The sequence below is a fragment of the Felis catus genome, chromosome C2, assembly GCF_018350175.1.
Source record: "Felis catus isolate Fca126 chromosome C2, F.catus_Fca126_mat1.0, whole genome shotgun sequence".
NCBI lineage: Eukaryota > Metazoa > Chordata > Mammalia > Carnivora > Felidae > Felis > Felis catus.
In genome coordinates, this window is record NC_058376.1 from 138,000,196 (window position 1) to 138,021,378 (window position 21,183).

At 39.8% G+C, this 21,183-nt stretch overlaps 1 protein-coding gene across 4 annotated transcripts in view; it reads right to left on the reverse strand.

The window, feature by feature from the left end:
- The window catches only part of ZNF385D (zinc finger protein 385D), an 888,856-nt gene that overhangs the window by 214,977 nt on the left and 652,696 nt on the right, over positions 1-21,183 (reverse strand). For all 4 annotated transcript variants that reach the window (XM_019810771.3, XM_006936450.5, XM_003992162.6 and 1 more), the window contains one exon: positions 7,083-7,222. In XM_019810771.3, the coding sequence (XP_019666330.1) occupies positions 7,083-7,222 (140 nt within the window). The remainder of the gene's footprint in view (positions 1-7,082; positions 7,223-21,183) is intronic.

Below are 21,183 nucleotides of genomic sequence, written 5' to 3' on the forward strand. Positions count from 1 at the left end.
AGTCATAAAGTGCCTCACCAATATTTTATGGTAAAAGTCCTTTTGGAGTCATATGAAACAGTTGAGGAATATCATAAAAGACTAGTTTTAGAGGACATTCTATAAACAACCACTGTGATTTTAACATCACTGTTCTTCCATATAACCAGAGTAAATAAACACATGAGCCAACATAAAATTATGGATGAAAATTAAGGGGATGGTTTGATGCTATGCATGCTTATGTTTCCTAATAATCCCTTAAATTAATAACATTGGTTAAATGGAAATAATCTAGTGTATGAAAACAGTGAGTACTTAGATTTTCTGTTCTGTTTCTTATGGTACAACTATAATGGCTATTTCTCTTCTATTATCTATCATGCATTTTCTCTGTCATCTATTTATCTATCTATTCATCCATCCATCCATCCATCCATCCATCCATCCATCCATCCATCCATGCATCCATCCACAATTCCAGAATTGTGTGTTGAGTCTTTGCAATGTTCCAGGCTCTGTACTATGATAACGTTACCAAACAAGATAAACATGGAACTGATCTCAGTTCCCAAATTAAACCTTAATGTTTTCCATATAGCTTTCCTTGGCCACCTCCAAGTGACTTCAACTTCCCTTGAATTCAGGGAGCATTTACATTCAAAGGATTTTATTTAAGCATTTAGTTACAGAATCCTTTACAGAATGACTTAAGTAATGCACCACAGTTTTCAACAAGTGAAGCAAACTGTATAGATAAGGTTACTGCTTGCATAAACTCTACTGTCTAATGTAGTGTTTTAAAATCTAAATGTTTACCAGTAGCTGATAGAAGACTGTTTTAAGAAGTAACTAATCAACTTACGTCAATACTATAGACACAAGGACCATTCCTCCTCTTCCACCTGCCCCTTCACTCCCTCCACTTCCTCTCCTCCCCCTCTCCTCTTTCTTCTTTTACCTTCTCTTCCTCCTCCTTATTTTTGCATTTTTATTATCTGCTACAGTGTCAGACATATAGTCAGTGCTTAGTAAATGTCCAACAAGCAAATCATTGCGTAAGAGATGAATTGCTTCTTCTTCCTCCAATACTTCAAACTTCCCTAATACCCCAGCACACAAACACCAGAAAATAAGTTCCACAATGACAGAAATTTAGCCTGTTAGTTTTACTGCTGAATCTGAAGGGCCTAGCCCATGATTGGTCCTCAGTAAACTTTAGTGAATGAATGAAGAAATACACTCCAGGAGTGTAAGAACTGTCCAGTGTATTTAATCATTTCCCTGGCTTCCCCTCCCCTTCCCTACTCACATATGTTCAAAATCTGAGGTCCCAACCCGGAACTACTAAATCAGAACCTGTATTTTAAAATGATTCCCCCAGTGATTCACATGTACCGTAAAGTAGGAGAAATGCTGTTATAAATCACATCCATTTCACTTTCCTGTCCCCCTCCCCACCAGTGATAACACTTCTGAACTCCAACTAACACCACACTCAAGTGTCTAGGGTAGTTGTTTTTGAGAAGTAGGAAGAATCAGCACAGAGTTGGATGGTAAGATTTGATCTCTCTTTACCTCGCTCCTCCTCTCTGCTTGGCTCCCTCTCCCATAATGAAATCATATCACACAGAGGAGGAACACAGAGTCAACATTTCTATACTAATTTACATGTTTTGAATGTGAAAGAATATGGGCCACCTGGCTGGCTCAGTAGGGAGAGCATGTGGCTCTTGACCTAGGGGGTCATGAGTTTGAGCCCCATATTGGATGTAGAGATTACTGAAAAACAACAACAACAACAACAAAAGAATATTAGCCCAAGCTAACTGAAAACAAAATAGTTACTCCTCTTTATTTGCCCACCTTTATGTCTTTTGGCCCTCTATGTGACCTTACTCTCTTCCATGCACCTCCTGGAAGACCTCAATATTTACTGAGAGTCTGGTACTTGCAGGTGAATCATGTCAGTTTACCCATTTAATCTTTATGCCAATAGGAAACACAGCCATGGAAGGGGAGCACAGGGCTAGGTTTATAGTCAGTCCCCAGTAACACATCCCCCCAAAGCTACACAGTTTCAACAACACGTTGAAGGTTCATTATTGCTAAACCACTGATCAGTGTATGAAGAAAATACATTAAAGAAAAGGAAAAGGGGCAACTCTGAGACTGAGAAAACTGTTAAGGAATATAGGCATTTTTAAATGATCAGCTCTCATTTTAAACAACATCCCAAGTAATGGAAGCCACTTCTCAGCATCAATCTCCAGCATTTTAACAGTCAGCTATCCCTCAAACCTAAGAGAAATTTAGTCATTCTCATTTTACAGAACAGGACATGGAGGCTCCAAAGGATTTAGCTTCTTGCCCATGATTGCAGACATGCTCCAGTTTTCTGATGATGCATAAATCTTTCCATTCTGCCATCATGTCAAGTCTGCTGGCAATTCAGCACTGCCTTCTCCCCTCTGTGCTCCCTCTTACAGCACAAGGACTGGAAACCTGAAGGTTACATTCCCACAGGTGTCTGCCAGCAGTATTCAGGCATGGATCTCACTAAAGAGAGGCGTTTCATGGCATCTGGATGAAAGTAACTGGGATTACTGGGCATCTTGTATTTCTGCAACTTCCTGATTCCATGAAAGGAAGCAGAGAAATTGAGAGCCAACAACAGCCTTCCCTGACCTTTGTTTTACTGCCCACCACCTACAAAGGCTTTGTTATCATCTAAATCCTTCTATTAAGTCCCTTCCTGTTTGCATGCCTAGAATAGTTTCTATTTTTCTCACCAAACCCTCACTACGCCAACCACACAGTCTTCCTTCCACTCCTGTTCCCATCCTGCCCTTGCACTCTATACACTTAGACAAATATTTACTTGCTTAACATCCTTTATACATTGAATTATTTCATGGCAGAGGTCATAACATAATTTTTGTTATCCCTATTCCCGCCACATAATAGATGCTTAATAAATAGCAGTTGAGGGGCGCCTGGGTGGCGCAGTCGGTTAAGCGTCCGACTTCAGCCAGGTCACGATCTCGCGGTCCGTGAGTTCGAGCCCCGCGTCGGGCTCTGGGCTGATGGCTCAGAGCCTGGAGCCTGTTTCCGATTCTGTGTCTCCCTCTCTCTCTGCCCCTCCCCCGTTCATGCTCTGTCTCTCTCTGTCCCCCAAAAAATAAATAAACGTTGAAAAAAAATTTTTTTAAAAAAACAAAAAAAAATAGCAGTTGATAGAATGAACCAAGCTCATACCACTTTCTAATATTTCTTTTCCTAAACATCACCTACCTACTTCTGGGATTGGTTCCTTTCAAGAAATGCTGATGCAGAATACTATCATTGGGATCAGAATGGTCCTAAGCACTGAGACTCCAACGTCTTAAGGGACTGAGGGGCAGTACAGGGGGTACATGAGGAAAATTCAAGGAAAGCTTTCTCTTGTCTCAAAGCTACTGGAACATCCATGATAAAACATCCATGATAAAACAGGTCAAGAGAACAGTTTCTGTTGCTATTCTTCAAAAGTTGGCTCTGAGTAGACCAAGGGATCCTAATGGTTTTATTGAATGGCCTCTTCTATATCCATATCTAAGATCAAATTCTACACCTGTTTTCCTTTCCTTTTTAACTGTGCATAGTTTTACAGATGTTTCATTATTCTTCTCGGCTAATGTCCAAACCCAGTGGCTTATGCTCTTGTGAAGGATGATAATCAGAGATATCCATTTATGCTTTCCTGATTTTATTTCACAAATTTTTTTCTTTCCCCATTCTGCCCCACCCTACTCCCAATAGACAGATAATTCCATACACATATCCTAAATAGAGGAATATAACAGGCAGTCAGTCTGTGATTCTTAGGAACTTGTTTTGAGAAGGTCAGATGTGGGAAGGTTGTTGGGTGGCAGATGGTTCATCATTTTCTTGGCAAAGAGATAAGAGTAATTTGGCACATTTAGGCAGAAGGGACCACCAACAGCCATGCAAAGTTTGTGTGTCCAAAGTTGGAAGGTGGGGGCCTAAACAGCCATGCTAACCAGGTGCTGACCATCTATAAATGCCTATGTGGATAAAGAGCTTAGTGAACAGAGGTAGTTTCCCACCAAGGGCTGGATGGATATCCTGTTACATTCCAGAACCACAGCACACCCTGAAACAGAATTAAATTGCATTTCCCTTCATTATAAAATGGGCTTTTGATTCAGGAATAAAATCAATTTACTGCATAAAAAAATTATGCTTCATACACCCTGAATTCATGGACTGAGATTCATACCTGCTACAAAATCAAGAAGTCAGGCTATTAGTTATAGAAGTGCTCTATACTAACTCTGAGTCCAAAGCCACCTGATTATGGGCTTTGCAACCATTCTCCTCAGTATGAAGCAAGGAGTGGCTTAATCCTTGCTTGGCTGCTGCTTGACTAGCACTGAAAGGAAATAACTTAAGGTGTGCAGCAACAGAGGGTCCCCTTAAATGGAGCAAATACAAACATAAGTCAAAATTCATCATAGAGGAAAAAGAATCAAGCCAAACTTTTGCAATCAGTCAATGAACTGCCACATTCAAACCAACAAGAGTTTACAGGCTATGTATGAACATACTACGTATCACTCAAATAGTGCTTGCTGTGGGTCGAGTGGTGTTCTCCATTATTTAACCCACACAAGCATTACCACATGCCTAAGAAGTAGGTTAATTTTTAATCCTATTTTACAGATGAAGATATTGAGATATATGGGGTTGTGTCACTTACCCAAGGTTGTATTGATGGTTAAGTAGCAACTTTGAGATTTGAATGCAGTCAGTCTAGTTGCAGGGTCCAGTTTGATCATCATATAATGCCTCCTTTGCCACAAAAACTCAAATATTTGAATGAAATAATCCCCAAAGGAAGAGAGTAGTAGGTCCACTCTCTTTAAAGAGGAGGAAGTAGTCAAGAGGATAAAGAGACTGCTCAGTGTCTAATAGCTGAGCATATCACTCATATTTTTTTATGACAAACAATACTTACATCCATCAAATTAATCATTTTGCTTTTAATGTTTCTCAACTGGCAAATCGCAAGTTTAAAGCCCAGTTTTTTACAGCCTTCCAGGAACTTCGCCTCAACTGCTCTAAAGCTGACATGAGACCGAACTGACAGGATGCCAAGTGGTCTCAGAGGCCAGGTAAAGCACCTTGATGGATCATCTCCGGGTATCTGGGAAGCAAGACTATGCCAGGAAGCCACTTAACAGAGGAGCAGAGAAAGGGAACCCAGGGGACTTCTGTGTGGTCACTTAAAAAACCAGAGAATTTGATGCTGAGCAATTTTTTTCTCTAGTATTCTTAAAACGCCTTGGATTAGAAACCTCTACTTTGGAAACATGATCTTTATGCAGTTCCGTTTATGCTCCATCAATTTCAAAGTAAGATTTCCATGGAAAATCCCTCACCCCTAAAAGAACAAAGTGATCATGCTGATTGTCCCCTGCCCTTTAGCAAGGACTAGCATACAACTATACCTTCTCACTGGCATGACCAAAGTCCCCCCGATGAAGTATTATTAAAGAAAACAAGACCCACTTGTGTCTCTTGAAAGAGAATCATCTAATTGTGGGAAAGTTTTTAAAATTTCATCATGGGAACAAGATGTTACAACAAGAAATCTGTATTATTTAGGTCACTGGGCATTCAGTGACCTCCCATCTTAATCCTCTTTGCTTTGGTTGTGTTGACACATCCCGTCATTGTCATTGATAAGCTCAAACCTGCATTATGACAAACTGCTGAAATCTGAATCAGATGACATTAGGGGGAAAAAAAAGTCACTTTCTGGTTTCTAACCTTTTCAACCCTTATTTCTATTTTCATCATCACAATACTCTCTCACGGCTTGTACAAAAAGAGATGATGATGAATATGAGAAATCTGTCAACTTATAAAGACATGCTAAGAGTGAAAATAGAAGCAAGTAAGTCATTGAGTTTGTTGAGAAGGCCACTGGCAAAGTCCAAAACATAAAGCAATTTAAGAAAGACTTAACTGAGCAACTGTGACAAGGCAGGAAGGAAAAAGCACACACACAAAAACCAAAAAACTCCCACTACCAGAACACTGAGTTGTTTTAAGGAGGAAAAAAGTGCTCTTCAAATGGAATGTATCATTATTGTGATTATCAGGGTCCTCTTTATTAAATCAGAAAAGTGGCAACAGATTTGAAAATTAAAGTGCAGGATCCAGATAGAAGGAATATGTTTATGTTTTTAGACATCTACTTGAATTATAATGTTCTCTATAACAAATTCATTAGGTTTTCATTTAGATAAACGCCAACAAAATAATGGAATTGTCAGTGTTACCCAGAAAGACACTAAAGGGGAGACATGAACTCAAGACCAATGCAATCAGATTAAACCTCTTTTTTTTTTTATATTTTTTTAAACATTTATTCATCTTTGAGAGACAGAGAGTGCATGAGTGGGGGAGGAGCAGAGAGAGAGAGGGAGACACAGAATCTGAAGCAGGCTCCAGGCTCTGAGCAGTCAGCACAGAGCCCGATGAGGGACCCGAACTCACCGGCTGCGAGATCATGACCTGAGCCGAAGTCGGACGCTTAACCGACTGAGCCACCCAGGCGCCCCAGATTAAACCTCTTTTAATTTTCCCTTGAAGGAGCCTGGTTCTGGAGACCTTACGTAACCAGGCAGCCAGCTACTTAGTGGCTTTCATATAATTCACTTTATCTGTTGTTGATACAGTAAGACAAAAGTAGTGACTGACTCACCCCTGGCAAATCAAGACCAGTCTTATGGCTATTGGGTCAACTTCTCCCCTTTCTGTTCTGCACTGAAGTTACAACCTTGTGGCCAAATGAATTTATTGTTCATAACAAATCCCAAAGGCTCAGCTATAAAAAGGAACCCCATAGCTTCCAATATTGTATTGAAACGACACTGCAGCAAACTCTCCTTTGAGAAGTAACACAATAACGTATATGAGCATTCGCTCAAAAAAATAAAATAACCCTCTCAAAAAAGAAAACCAACGACAACAAAAAACGTACCCCAGGCACTTACCACGGTGTCATATGCAAATTTGACCTTGAGACTTACCGCATTAAAATTGGGGAAGAGGTTGACCGCAGCAGTGTCCAGAGGAAAGGGAAGAAAGGGTTTGATATCCAGCGAAGGTTGCAGAGGAGGGGCTGGTGGACGGACCAGGGCTGGGAGAGCAGGGCTCTGGCATGTACCACCTGCAGAGAGGAGAGCAAAGGGAGCCATCAGGGACATGATGCACGTTAAAAAAAACAACAAAAAACAAAACACGTTGAGGCGTCCTTTGAGCCCAAAAGGCCGGCTTTGTGGGTTGGTGGAGAAAACAGGCCATGGAGTGTAGTGACCTCAACTGGAAACCGGCCAATGAGCAGATCTGCCATTAGGCAGAGGGAGCCAGCCGAGCTTCTCCCTTCCCCTCCTCAGATATATAACTACATGGTTGTGTAGGTAACAGTTACCCTTTCAGGGGCGCCTGGGTGGCACAGTCGGTTAAGCGTCCGACTTCAGCCAGGTCACCATCTCGCGGTCCGCGAGTTCGAGCCCCGCGTCGGGCTCTGCGCTGATGGCTCGGAGCCTGGAGCCTGTTTCCGATTCTGTGTCTCCCTCTCTCTCTGCCCCTCCCCCGTTCATGCTCTGTCTCTCTCTGTTGCAAAAATAAATAAACGTTGAAAAACAGTTACCCTTTCAAACATTTCATGCTCCCCAATCTATCCTTCCTTTCCTGCCTAAAGCTCTGGGTTGAATCATCAACAAACCCTTCACTGAAATCCCTTGATTCAGAAGGAACACTCTCCACCACACTGCCCTCTCTCTTTGAAAACTAGCTTCTGCTCAGAATATGCATCGATTCTAAGCGATTATTTTACAGAACTGCTCTTTTCCAGCATGTCCAAAACTCTGGCAGCAAGATAACATGAACTTGGCATGGAAAAGAAACTTAACCACAAAGACAGGCAGCCATACCTTCCTGCCCTGGCAACTGGAAGATTAAAACAAGTGAACCCAGCTACAAACCAAGCAGTCCCTGAACTGCTGAGCACCCCGCAGCTTTGAGCATTCAAGGACTACCTGCCTCCTTCCCAGTCGTGAGTAGGTGGAATTTAGAAGGCCACCAATGAGCAAGCAGTGGGAATATCATGCCAACAAAGACACCCTTTGCATACTGGTAGGCAACCAGCTGTTTGCAAAGGAGCACCTTCACCCCTCTCCCCCACTCCCCGTGAGAGGACTCCGTGCACTCAGAAGCTGGAGGGAAAGAAGCACATCCCAGTGTTCAGTCTCCCATATTTTGGTAACATTCCAAAACATCAATTTGCTGTTAATTAAAGGCTGTTTGAATCCTAGGAAACCGTTAAAATATGCCAGCATTCTTCTAATCTGAGAGGCAAGCAACAGACTGTAAAAACCTGCTGGTGAAAATCCAAGAAGCATTAGGAAAACAAAATACAGTGGGAGTTTTCCTTTCTCACGGAAAAGAACTCTAAGAGACAGATGAGACAAGAGAGGCCCATGTCTGCACCACTTTCTTGCCTGCCATTTTGTTTTCAAAACAAAGTAGAGTGAGACCCATAGGAATAACCTTTAAAAATCTCACAATCGGGGCGCCTGGGTGGCTCAGCCCATTAAGCCCCACCTTCAGCTCAGGTCATGATCGATCTCACAGTTCGTGAGTTCAAGCCCCACATCGGGCTCTGGGCTGACAGCTCAGAGCCTTGAGCCTGCTTCGGATTCTGTGTCTCCCTCTCTCTCCGCCCCACCCTGCTCATGCTCTGTCTCTCTCTCTCTGTCTCAAACATAAATAAACTTAAAATAGAAAAAAAAATTTTTTTTTTAATCTCACAATTAACTCTCTGGTCAGCTGGACGCCGAGCATCATTCTGTCCTCAATCAGTTACTGAACACAAAGTAAACATTCTAAAAATGATTCCCTGATGGCAAATCTAACCCTACTAGACCAGTGGATGACTTAATAACAAGGCGGGTGACTTAATACCTACAACAGAAGCCATCAGCACAAGATTTAATTAACCATACCGAAAAACCATTTACTCTCCTGTTTCCAGGTATAAAACCAGCTGGAGCCAAATTAACAAAACCAGTATTTTTTCCCACTCTTTTTCACTTCCCTCTTAAAATATTGCTTAACAACAGCAAGGCCAAACACAGCAAGTTTGAATCAGCAAACCAATTAAAATAAAAAGTAGTACAAGCCAGAAAATAGAGGGCAGATGTTGAAACAAACACAGATAAAAGCAAAAAAATAACAAGTCCACAGTCACCAAAGCACAACATAAACTTGTTTTCTTGTCCACCTGTTAGTATTCTGAGTGCAGGTGTCTAAACTTTCTTACAACACCCATAAAACTTTGGTGATAGGTCTGCCTTGAGTGTAGTATTGCTAAGAATTTCTCTTTCGATAAAAAGTTAAAGAACCAAAATAAATTTTTGGTCAGCACGTCTTCAGAAAACTCAAAGTAAAATATGCCTTGGTGGGTATCAGTGACATGGTTTAACAAGTCCACAAATAGTAGTGAGCTTTAATAAATAACTTCATGTGATTTTTATCTGAGTGACACATCATGCTTTGCAAAAGGTATTCATCTACATCCATCACCGTGCTTGAGCTTAAAAATATCAGAAATTAGGTAAGGACTAACATAATATCATAGAGGGAAAAAAAATAAGTTGGAAAACTCCTTAGCTGTTAATGTAGCTTCCATCAAAACATTCCATTCTTATAATTACTAGAATGCAATTCAGCAGGAACATATTTTGTAATTATTTCATTATAAGTCCCCCTCTAGTTCAAGATATCCAAAAATGTTAAAGAGACAGTTGAAGCTTATTTATTTTATCCAGCACAGTCCGAGGCACATAGTTGGTTGATTGCTTGGTAAAGTTAATTCCTAACTCTCTTCCCCCAAGATGCGTATTTCATTTACACTTAAGAGGAATGATTCAAGACCTTCTCTTAATGCTGCCACTGGGTTTTCCTTAGTAGGGGATACAAAATATCAAGGAAGAGTCATAACATGTAGGGAACCTAGGCAAACTATTTAAGTCCATCTCTTCCTACCTGTTTTAATAAACCAAGACAACGGTTGGAAAGCAGAGGACATGTCAGTGCATACTTGTGGCTAGTGGCTATGCAAACGCAGGTGTAGTGGATGCTGTGGTGTGCCTCCACACCCCCTTCCCCAGCTCCTGGGAGAGCTGGGAGCGCTGGGAGCTGAGGACTCACACCTGAGATTCTTTACATGCAACGCCTTGGGCGCGGAGGGTGCTGCCTCACCCAAGCTCAAACTCCTCCAGAGTGCAAGGACTGATTAAAACAGGCGTCAGGCCTTCTCCCTTTTGCCTCAAGACAAGACAACTCTGAAGTTCTGCTTTCAGTTCCAGACCTCCTCATACGATCTATGATAGAAGGAGGCCTCTGTTGTGACTGCATCACAGTTCAACTTTTCCCACTGCCCAATCCTGCATGCCTCATTGCTCACAGAAGATGTTCCCCAATAAAGTCTCAGAGTCCACTTCCAGAAGAACTTGGACAGCAGGGCATAACTATTCATGAGTCTAAGTGAAATGTTGACTTGCTTTATTCTAAAATAGATTCATGCTTCTAAATCTATAGTGTTGATATTGAGGAACAAAATTGAAGATACCTCTTAAAAATGATCTGTGACTAACATTTCTTTTTTTTGTTTTAATGTTTCTTTATTTTCGAGACAGAGAGAGACAGAGCATGAACGAGGGAGGGTCAGAGAGAGTGGGAGACACAGAATCTGAAGCAGGCTCCAGGCTCCGAGCTATCAGCACAGAGCCCAATGCAGGGCTCGAATTCATGGACCTTGAGATCATGACCTGAGCCGAGGTCAGATGCTTAACCGACTGAGCCACCCAGGCACCCCTGTGACTAACATTTCTACTTTTAAAATTTGGCTAAGTCCTGAAATATTTCCTTGTACCAATCTGTACAGGCTCAGCAGCAAGAATATTATTTGCAATATCGCAAAATCAAAATCAGCAAATAAAACGTATTTCATTTGTAAAGCAGATTAAAATATTCTCCTTGAGAAGATAGCGATTTCATGTCTTCATTTTTTTAATAGAAATTATTGCATTTAGGATACAAATATATGTTTATTATTATTTTCCTTATTATGAAATTGTCTTAACAATAGTAAGCATTAAAATACCTCATGAATTTGTAGGTATTTCTGTACGTTAAAAAGAGTAGCTTCGTGGGGCCCCTGGATGGCCCAGTTGGTTAAGTGTCTGACTCTTGGTTTTGGCTCAGGTCATGATTTCAGGGTTCATGGGTTCAAGCCCAATGCTGAAAAAATCCATTTGGGATTTTTCTCTCTCCCTCTCTCTCTCTGCCCCTCCCTCTCGCTCTTGAGTGTGCTCTCTCCCTCCATCTCAAAATAAATATACTTAAAAAAAAAAAAAGAGTAGCTTTGTTGTTACTGTTTACCAACAGTGTCACTTCATTCCTTGGAATGTCACACTTCTGGAAATATTGGTACTCTTAATTTGAGGAAAGCATTTTGAAACCTCCATGAGTAGAGACTGAAAAAATGTTAAGTTCATGCCTTTTGTATTTGAAACTCTGTGTATATATGTCTAGTAACATATATATCAAAGCCTAGGAAATTTTAACATACACAGGCTTAACAAATTAAACTTAACAAATTATTCTGAATTCAGAGCAGTTAATCTCTCTATATACCAAATTTCTAATATACCATTAAAGTCAAAAAATTAAAAAAAATCATTATCAAATGTTAGACATTAAGGTATTAAGTAAATAAGATAATCATTAAAGCTGACAAAATTTCCTCTGTGCCTTTTGTATATTTATTTCTGTTAGTTTATATTTAGAATTTAGAATTGAACTATAGAGCAAACACTAAATATCACTTTGGTCTATTCACAAGACAGTTGTATATTTACAAAAGTACAAACTTGTGAATTTGAAAAAATACTAAAGTAACCTATTTGTTAATAGAGTATTTTTTAACTGAAAGGTTTGAGTTCTTTTATTTTTTTTTTAATTTTTTATTTTTTAAAATTTACACCCAAATTAGTTAGCATATAGTGCCACAATGATTTCAGGAGTAGATTCCTTAGTGCCCCTTACCCATTTAGCCCATCATCCCTCCCACAACCCCTCCAGTAACCCTCAGTTTGTTCTCCATATTTATGAGTCTCTTCTGTTATGCCCCTCCCTGTTTTTATATTATTTTTGTTTCGCTTCCCTTATGTTCCTCTGTTTTGTCTCTTAAAGTCCTCATATGAGTGAAGTCATATGATATTTGTCTTTCTCTGATTAATTTCACTTAGCATAATACCCTCCAGTTCCATCCACGTAGTTGCAAATGGCAAGATTTCATTCTTTTTGATTGCCGAGTCATACTCCATTGTATAAATATACCCCATCTTCTTTATCCATTCATTCATCGATGGACATTTGGGCTCTTTCCATACTGTGGCTATTGTTGATAGTGCTGCTATAAACATGGGGGTGGGTGCATGTGTCCCTTAGAAACAGCACATTTGTATCCTGTGGATAAATGCCTAGTAGTGCAATTGCTGGGTCGTAGGGTAGTTCTATTTTTAGTTTTTTGAGGAACCTCCATACTGTTTTCCAGAGTGGCCGCATCAGCTTGCATCCCAATCAGAGTATTTTTTTTTTTCAACGTTTATTTATTTTTGGGACAGAGAGAGACAGAGCATGAACGGGGGGAGGGGCAGAGAGAGAGGGAGACACGGAATCGGAAACAGGCTCCAGGCTCTGAGCCATCAGCCCAGAGCCTGACGTGGGGCTCGAACTCACGGACCGCGAGATCGTGACCTGGCTGAAGTCGGACACTTAACCGACTGCGCCACCCAGGCGCCCCCCAGAGTATTTTTAATAAAGATTATGTGGCAGAGTAACAGATGTGCACCTCAAATGTTTGCATTTTTGAAAATCAAATGAAAATATAAATTTGGAAATGTCTGTTTTAATAATTCATAAACAGAGGAATTCTAAGACACTGGTTGCTACTTGAAGCTTATCATATTAGAGACAACATACATACAGTGCCTAGCACAATGCCTGCCCGATATTGGTGCTCACTGGGTGAGGCATATATGTTTTAATGAACCTAATAAATTGCAAAGGAACTTTCCAAGTTCCTGAAGACACAAACCGGGTCTCTGAAAGCAGTCAATCAAGACAATTTTAAAAGCATGTTCCTATCCTTCACTTTGTTTATTTTGATCTCTGCAGAAAGAAAGTCTTCACAAAGAGGATACTTTGTCAATCAATATTCTGAAATGCTCCATCAGAGTGCTCAGTGTTCTTTCTGTAATATAACACTTTAACCTTGAACTTCTGCATTTAATCCATTCAGGGTTTATCAATCACAGATGTTCTGCCTGACAGCTTAACCTACTAGTTAATCTTTCATTTCTCCAAATGATAAAACCAAAGTTCAAAATAATCAAGGGCTGATGCTATTAAATATTCAAAATAGTGTAGGCTTCAGAACTGATTTCCTGATGGGATAATTTCTATAGTATCTATTTCCTTATTTCCTTATTATATATATGTGTATATACACACACATACATATGTATGTATATATACAAATTTAATTATATACTTTTATTTATTAAATATATGCATATTAATTTTTGTATTAAATACATAATTATATGTATGTGTATATATATACACACTTAACTATAGTATATATGTGTATATATATGTATATGTATATGTGTGTGTATATATATATATTTCAATAGTGACCTATGATTAAACTACTAAACCACTCAGAATATTCATACCTAACAGGGAAACATCAAGAGCATTTTATATAATAGCAAGTCCTAAATAGTTACTTGTGAAGCAACTACTTTCATACACATGAAACACTATTCCATCCATCGCAGGAGGGAATGGAAAGGTGCACTAGGAATTCTGGGGTCTATGTGACCGTAGGCAAGAAATTTACATCTGATCCCAAGAACATGAACTGAAACACAAATGATGGATTGTGGGCATAAAGGTAAAATTTGATTTGACACAAAACACTGGCCATGGAGTGCTGTGGTTAGTGAAATCTGCCAGCCAGGTGGGCAGGAGTGAGCAACGTAGAGAATATAATAGCTACATTTTATAAATCTATTGAGTAATTGCATGGACTAGCTCGGCTCTCCGTTAATTCCTTTAAAATGCCCAACAACAAACTGATGTTTACCAGAGGGGATGTGGGTGGGGGGAATGGGTTAAACAGGTGACGGGGATTAAGGAAGCACTTGTGATGAGCACCAGGTGTTGAATGAATTGTTGAATCACTAAATTGTACACCTGAAACTAGCATTACACTGTATGTTAACTAAGTGGAATTTAAATAAAAACTTAAAAAAATAACAATATAAAAAAAAGAATAAAATGCACAACAATTCTTCTATGTATCTATTATAATACTCAATTTACAAACTCAAAAGCCAAAAGCTCCAGGAAGCAAAGTATCTTACCTAAAGTCACACGGGTAAGAAATGGAATTTGTTGTGAGTACTAGGGACCTGAACAATTCTCAAAGCACTGATGCAAACAGCTTTTAAGTTAAAACAACCACAAAAACAAACAAAATAACAACAACAACAACAATAAAAACACTCTACAAAGTCAGTTTTGCCATATAAGGCAAGCCAGCTCCTTAGCAACTGGACGTAATGCATTAAAATGAGAAATCTTGAATTTTTTATTGCTACTCAAAAAAAAAAATCAAGCCTTTGATTTACATTCCTTGTAAAGGCTATGATAAGGGAATATTCAGTATTTATCACAGATATTTATCTACCATGGGAACATCCTGGCACTGCCCTGTATTTGAGAAAGAATCCAGAAGGCCATGCATATCATATCAAATATGTTTCAAAAGCCCTCAAGTTTGCATTCTTTAACATCTACTTGCCAAATCAGAAAAATAAATATGTTTGTTGTGTTCCTTTGTGTTACTGCCTCTCAAATACTCAAGGTTGTTGGCTGGGTAATATAATGTTGTGATGATTTTTCAACTTTCTGGCTAGAAAACTGTATGTCTACTATGTTTCCTTACACAGTGATCCCAACTCCCACTCAGTTTTGATCTTTGTTTAAATATGGTTCCCAAGTGAATGATAAAACTAGAAACTTATTTTGAAATAAAATATGAATTTAGTGTGATTTGGTCACAATTGTTCTTTTATTGCCTTCATTTCCTCCCTGTTTACACTGTTGATTTACCTACTAGGTTTTGGAAAGTTGACCCAGCACTTTCTCCCTCAGGATGAAGGTCCTCATTGGCCTAAAGTGACTTGTCCTTGGCAGGTCAATTCAAATGTTAAAAGCAAGTTCAGATCCACAAGGCAAGTGGCAGCACTAAGCCACACAGGATGGTGGCTCTCAGCTCACATCCTGTTCTTGATTGACCACAGAGAGGAATGAGGTGAGAATTGGGGTATGAGTCAGAGCGACTGGAGCATCATTCTGGAAACACTGATTCAGAAACATTAGCCCAAGTCAGTGGTCAGAACTCCATCTTTAACCATGACAGAAAACACATGTGAGCAAGCTGTATTTTCCCTTTATCAAATTCTTCATTTACTCATCTTAAGTGCGGTATTTAAGTATCCCAGTAAGCCACCTCAAAACTCGTTTTGGAAGGAACCTACAAAGGACTAGCTAACATTGTTTTCTCTGTCACTATCAGTGAACACCATGACCAAAATTAAAACCAAAAACAAAAAACAAAAAACGACAAAGTTATTATCTCATTGCCAATATCATGAGTCAAGTCTTCACTAGAAGAAAAGTTGAATCTCACATTTATTTAACTAACTTTCATGACAATTTCTGGCGCCTGGGAAACACTAGAGAAGATTTTGTTACGAATGCCAGAGTTAGGAGATTTAGACTTTTAACCCTGTATTTCAGCCCCTCTGTCAAAGGGTGCATAACTCAGGACAAGTACCTCCTCCCAAGAAGTCAAAAGATTTTGCCTGAAAAATTCCTCTCAATTCAGTACCAATTCCTCACGAGGAATTTCCCAACATTTAATTTCACAAAATAAATTATAAGTAATAATAAAGATGCTCTGGTACCAAGCTGTCCAACATGGTAGTCATTAGGGTGTATGGCTATGTTATGTTTTTATTTTTAAAATATTTATTTTGAGAGAGAGAGAAAAAGAGCATGCAAGTGGGGCGAAGGGCAGAGAGAGAGAGAGAGAGAGGGAGAGAGAGAGAGAATCCTAAGCAGGATCCATGCTCAGCACTGAGCCAGATGTGGGGCTTGATCCTATGACTGAGATCATGACCTGAGCTGAAATCAAGAATCAGATGCTCAACTGACTGAGTCACCCAGTGCTCCCTGTGTAGCTACTTTAAATTAAAAATTAGCAAAATTAAAAATTCAGTTTTCTCAGTCACACTAGCCACATCTAAACGCTCAATAGTCACATGAGGATAGAGGCTACCATGTTGTATATGGCAATTAGAAAGCATTTTTATTATCACAAAAGGTTCTATTGGCATTATAGCTACAGTGAAATGCCGGCATTTTTGAGTGATGAGTAATTTACAGATAAGTTGCCTGGTATAGTCTGTTTCAGAATGCATTGCTGATAAGAGAGAAAGTCTTGCTTTGTCCTCGTTTCTTCTCCTTCTGCAATTAGGGAGAACTTTCCAAGAGCCAAATGTGGGCACTGTCAGAAGGCAGACACTGTTGCAATCATACCAGAAAGGATTACTTGTCCACTCCTGGAGAAGACAACGGCCAATATGAATCTTCATGTGTGATCAATGATGATAGTACTCACAGGGAAACCTAATTTAAAAAAAATGTTTAATGCTGAAATCAATAGTAATGAATAATGAGTGCTTTGGATAAAAATGATACCACATCTTCAAACCGAGGATGCAAAAAGGGTCAGTCCTGGGGCAAATGAATGTTTATTAATATCTGATAATCTTTGAGAGTGCTATCACAAAGCTTTTATTTCATGAAACAAAGTGTCTCACAATGCAGTTTCACTAATAGCCAAGTGCGGAAATCCAGCTAATGTAGGCAGTTAAACCTGCCTAGCTACATCTGTCTCTCAGGGTAATTTTGCTCATAATGTCTAGGCTTTAGTCATCTCACTCTAGAGAGGGAAAAAAAAATGATGTTGAAGTCTTGTTACTTGGCATTGCTTTTCCACGATCTGTGACTTTCAACTGGGACTTGCCTGCATGAAATTTGCTATGCCAATGGTGCTGGGCATGTGTTCCTCCAAAGCCTGATAAATATCTTCCCTCCTGTTTTTGTTTTTTCCCTTTGTTTTTTTCCCACATGACATAATTGTGTTACGTTTATATGTAACATGCCCCAGCTCTAGCCAATGTGCCTAGGTAGTCAATGTGGTATTAATGAAACATCGCCTGAGCTTAAACGGTTTAGTGTGTCCTCCCAGTACCATTAAAATGAGTTAAATAAGAGGTGCCGGGGTGGCTCAGTTGGTTAAGTGTGTGACTCTTGGTTTCGGCTCAGGTCACGAGCTCACAGTTTGTGAGTTCGAGTCCCACATCAGGCTCTGCATTGACAGCATGGAGGCTGCTTGGGATACTCTGTCTCCCTGTCTCTGCCCTTCCCCTGCTCTCCACGTGCCTGTGGGTGCATGCACTTCCTCTCTCTCTCTCTCTCTCTCTCTCTCTCTCTCTCTCTCAAAAATAAGTAAACATTTGAAAACATGAGTTAAATAAGAATTGCACACCACCTTCATTTATCTTAAGTAGTGTTTTTACTATGCAGATGGTGAAGCTATTAAGTTGACTTGAGGAAGTTTTTGCCATAATGAGCCTGAAGCAGAAGTGGAAAAGTAGCCATTGGATAAGAGGGACTACTGCTTAGAAGCAGGTTTTGAGTGGATTTCACTCTGAACAAGCACTGGAGTCGTCAGGTAGGAAATTAAGTCATGGACATGGAAAAGATTTCCTTAGGAAAGTGTGGAAGAGGCCGGGTCTAAGCCTGAGCCTCGACCATCTTTAGCCCATTGAGGAAGACGGAGCAGGACTGGCGAAATTGCTCGACAGAAGGCAGAGAACGCACCTGCCCAGAGGCAAACTCACCAGCAACTTCCCGGAAAAACTAGAACAGAAATGGGAACTAAACAGAGTTTATTGGTGTTTTTTGATAAAAGGTGAGGAACATTTTATCGTATGTTTTTAGTCCAACTGAATTTCCATTGTTGATTTTTTTCTTTAAAAAAACTAAATTCATGGTCCAAGCATAAAATGCTCTAATCTGTTTATAACCTAATTTCATTAGCATTTTTTCTCTACCTAAGTGGCTTAACCATGGATTTCATTTTTTAAGTGTGAATTTTTTCTATCTTTTAAACAACTCCCCTTTCCTCCATCAACCTAAAATTTCAGCTCCTACACATGGGGCACTGTGCTGAGTACTCTACACAGTGTATCCCCTTTTGTCCTTTCATAGCCTTGTGAATTAAAAAAAAAAAAATAATGATGAGGCTAAGACAATTGCTCAAGGTCACAGCCTTAGTAACGTGTGAGGCCAAATTTTGACACCAAAAATTCTGTTCCCAGAGTCTAAGCCATTATAGCCACATTTTATTCAGATATTGCCATTTCTTTTGATGATGTATAACAGACAAAAACAAATTCTATACACAAAAAACTGATTTCAATTAAACTTTGCCAAGGCAACTCAAATCAGTGTATCCTGAGAGGGACTCATTTGTAAGGCACTGGATTACTGAAGAAGCAATTTCAGTTTCGTGCTCCACTGGTGCTTATAATCCAGTATATTGCATATTATGCATATACTGAGTCTACCAGATACCATAATCCAATAGACTGAACGTTTGTGCCCACCATAAATTAGAAACCCAGCTCCCAACCTGATGATATTTAGAGGTGGACCTTTGGGCGGCGATTCGGTCCTGAGGGTGGAGCCCTCAAGAATGGCATTCGTATCTTTATGAAAGAGGCCCCAGAAAGATCCCCGCCCCTTCCAGGTGTGTGGGAGACGCCTTAGAATCAAAAAGTAGGCCTTGTCAGATACTGAATCTGCGCTTTGATCTCGGACTTCCCGGCTTCCAGAACTGTGAGGAATAAACGTCTGTTGATTACAAGCCACCCAGTCTGTTCTGTTACAGCCATCTGAATGAACCAACCAGATACATTTACCCAAAGATATCCCACTTTTTCTGTTTGAATTAACCTGTTATGGGTTTAGTTCTCCTTTTCACACGATCTACACAGTCCAGAAGAGCAAAGACGAAGTTAGATTTACATCCATCCTAATTAATTCTATTGAATCTAAGAGTAGTATCTCCTAGAGCAGTCACTTGATTGTGAATGTTTTCATTCAACGTTTCACTGTGATCCCCCCCCCACACACACATTTCAATTGAATTTTCTTTCATAATAGTCATGATGCAAAATTCCTAGGAAATTCGACTGGAGTTAGCATTGGGTAACATTTAGAAATAACCACAGAAGAGACTATGTCACTGTCACCATCACCTAATTAAGTAAAATATATTAGAAACAGCGATGATCACATTTTGGCCGTCTTAAGGAGCCTACACTTAGCACACTCCATTCGTAGTATCCATTAGCTTCTAAGGTTTAGAACTGTGAGTTCTGGCTTCCATTGCTTTGGTGAACATTCTTACAAACTCTGTAATAGCAAAAAGAAATTCTTATTTCAGTTTCCTCAAGAACATTCCCTGTGGAGCTGACATGTGCTCTGTTTAGTCTCGGCCTCAATGGGATTGTTTCTTCTGGCAGGTTTTGCTTAAAACAAACCTAACTTTATATTTTCTTTTAATTCTGAAACATTTAGTTCTTGGAAAAGATGTAAAATCAGTTACTAATGGAATTGTAGTAATTATGGTGTCCTGAAAATGACTGGCTTTAAAATGGAAGAGAAATAAAATACTTATCAGTGACTGCAAGTGGGAAGATACACATAGCCATTTTTTAAAAAATTTTTATAAGAAGTCCTGTTATCTTGAGCATTTATTATACTCTAGGTTCTTTTTTCTATACATTATTTTTGTAAACAATGAAGACATCCTTGTTCTCATTATGCAGGTGAAGAAACAGAGGCTTAGTGGGATCCATTTACTGAAGATAAACCACCTTAGGTGGTACAGCCAAGAAGTATTAGAAACCAGAGATGTCTGATTCCAAAGCCCATATTCTTTGATTATAGTACACTGTTCTTCCTCTCAAAACCTACCACGTTGTGATTCTCACCAATCTGATAAAGGTATTGATGGAAACAGAAATTGCCTCTGAGTAAAGGACCTGTTTTCACATTCAAGTAGCCAGGAAGGAGCAGAAACAGGATTTACAAATCCAGAAAAAAACAAAACAAAACAAAACAAAACCCAGAAACTGCTTATAGCCTCAGGGAGGAGAAAGTCATCATACCAAGGTTATGGAGCCATCATCAAAATGCAACACATAATGAAAAGGGACCTCTGTATTGTGATACATAAAAGACATCATAAAAATACTGCAGTTAAATACGAGGACTAAAACAAAACTAAAATGAAGGGGAAACAAATAACCAGTGGGAGCTGTTACTTCTGGGAGCCATGTTGGTAAAGATGATGGGCATTAAAGGGTCAGTTTGAGAGGGTCTGCTGGAGTGGCCTTGAGCTCAGAGAATACCAGGCACTGACCAAAAGTCCAAGAACGGAGACCAAAGTAAAGAGGAGAACACCACAGGTTTTTTCTGGCCGCCATGATCAACGTCTCACCTTCCTGTGAACTGCAGCCTAAAATACATAGTTACTCACTTGCCTTGAGGTACATACACATCTTGATTTGTGCTACCAATACCTATTGTTTTTTTTTTTTTTTTTTTTAATTTTGGGACAGAGAGAGACAGAGCATGAACGGGGGAGGGGCAGAGAGAGAGGGAGACACAGAATCGGAAACAGGCTCCAGGCTCTGAGCCATCAGCCCAGAGCCTGACGCGGGGCTCGAACTCACAAGACTGCGAGATCGTGACCTGGCTGAAGTCGGACGCTTAACCGACTGCGCCACCCAGGCGCCCCTTTATTGGTTTGAGTCAACTCAGACTCAAGCCAGAACCTACAGATGT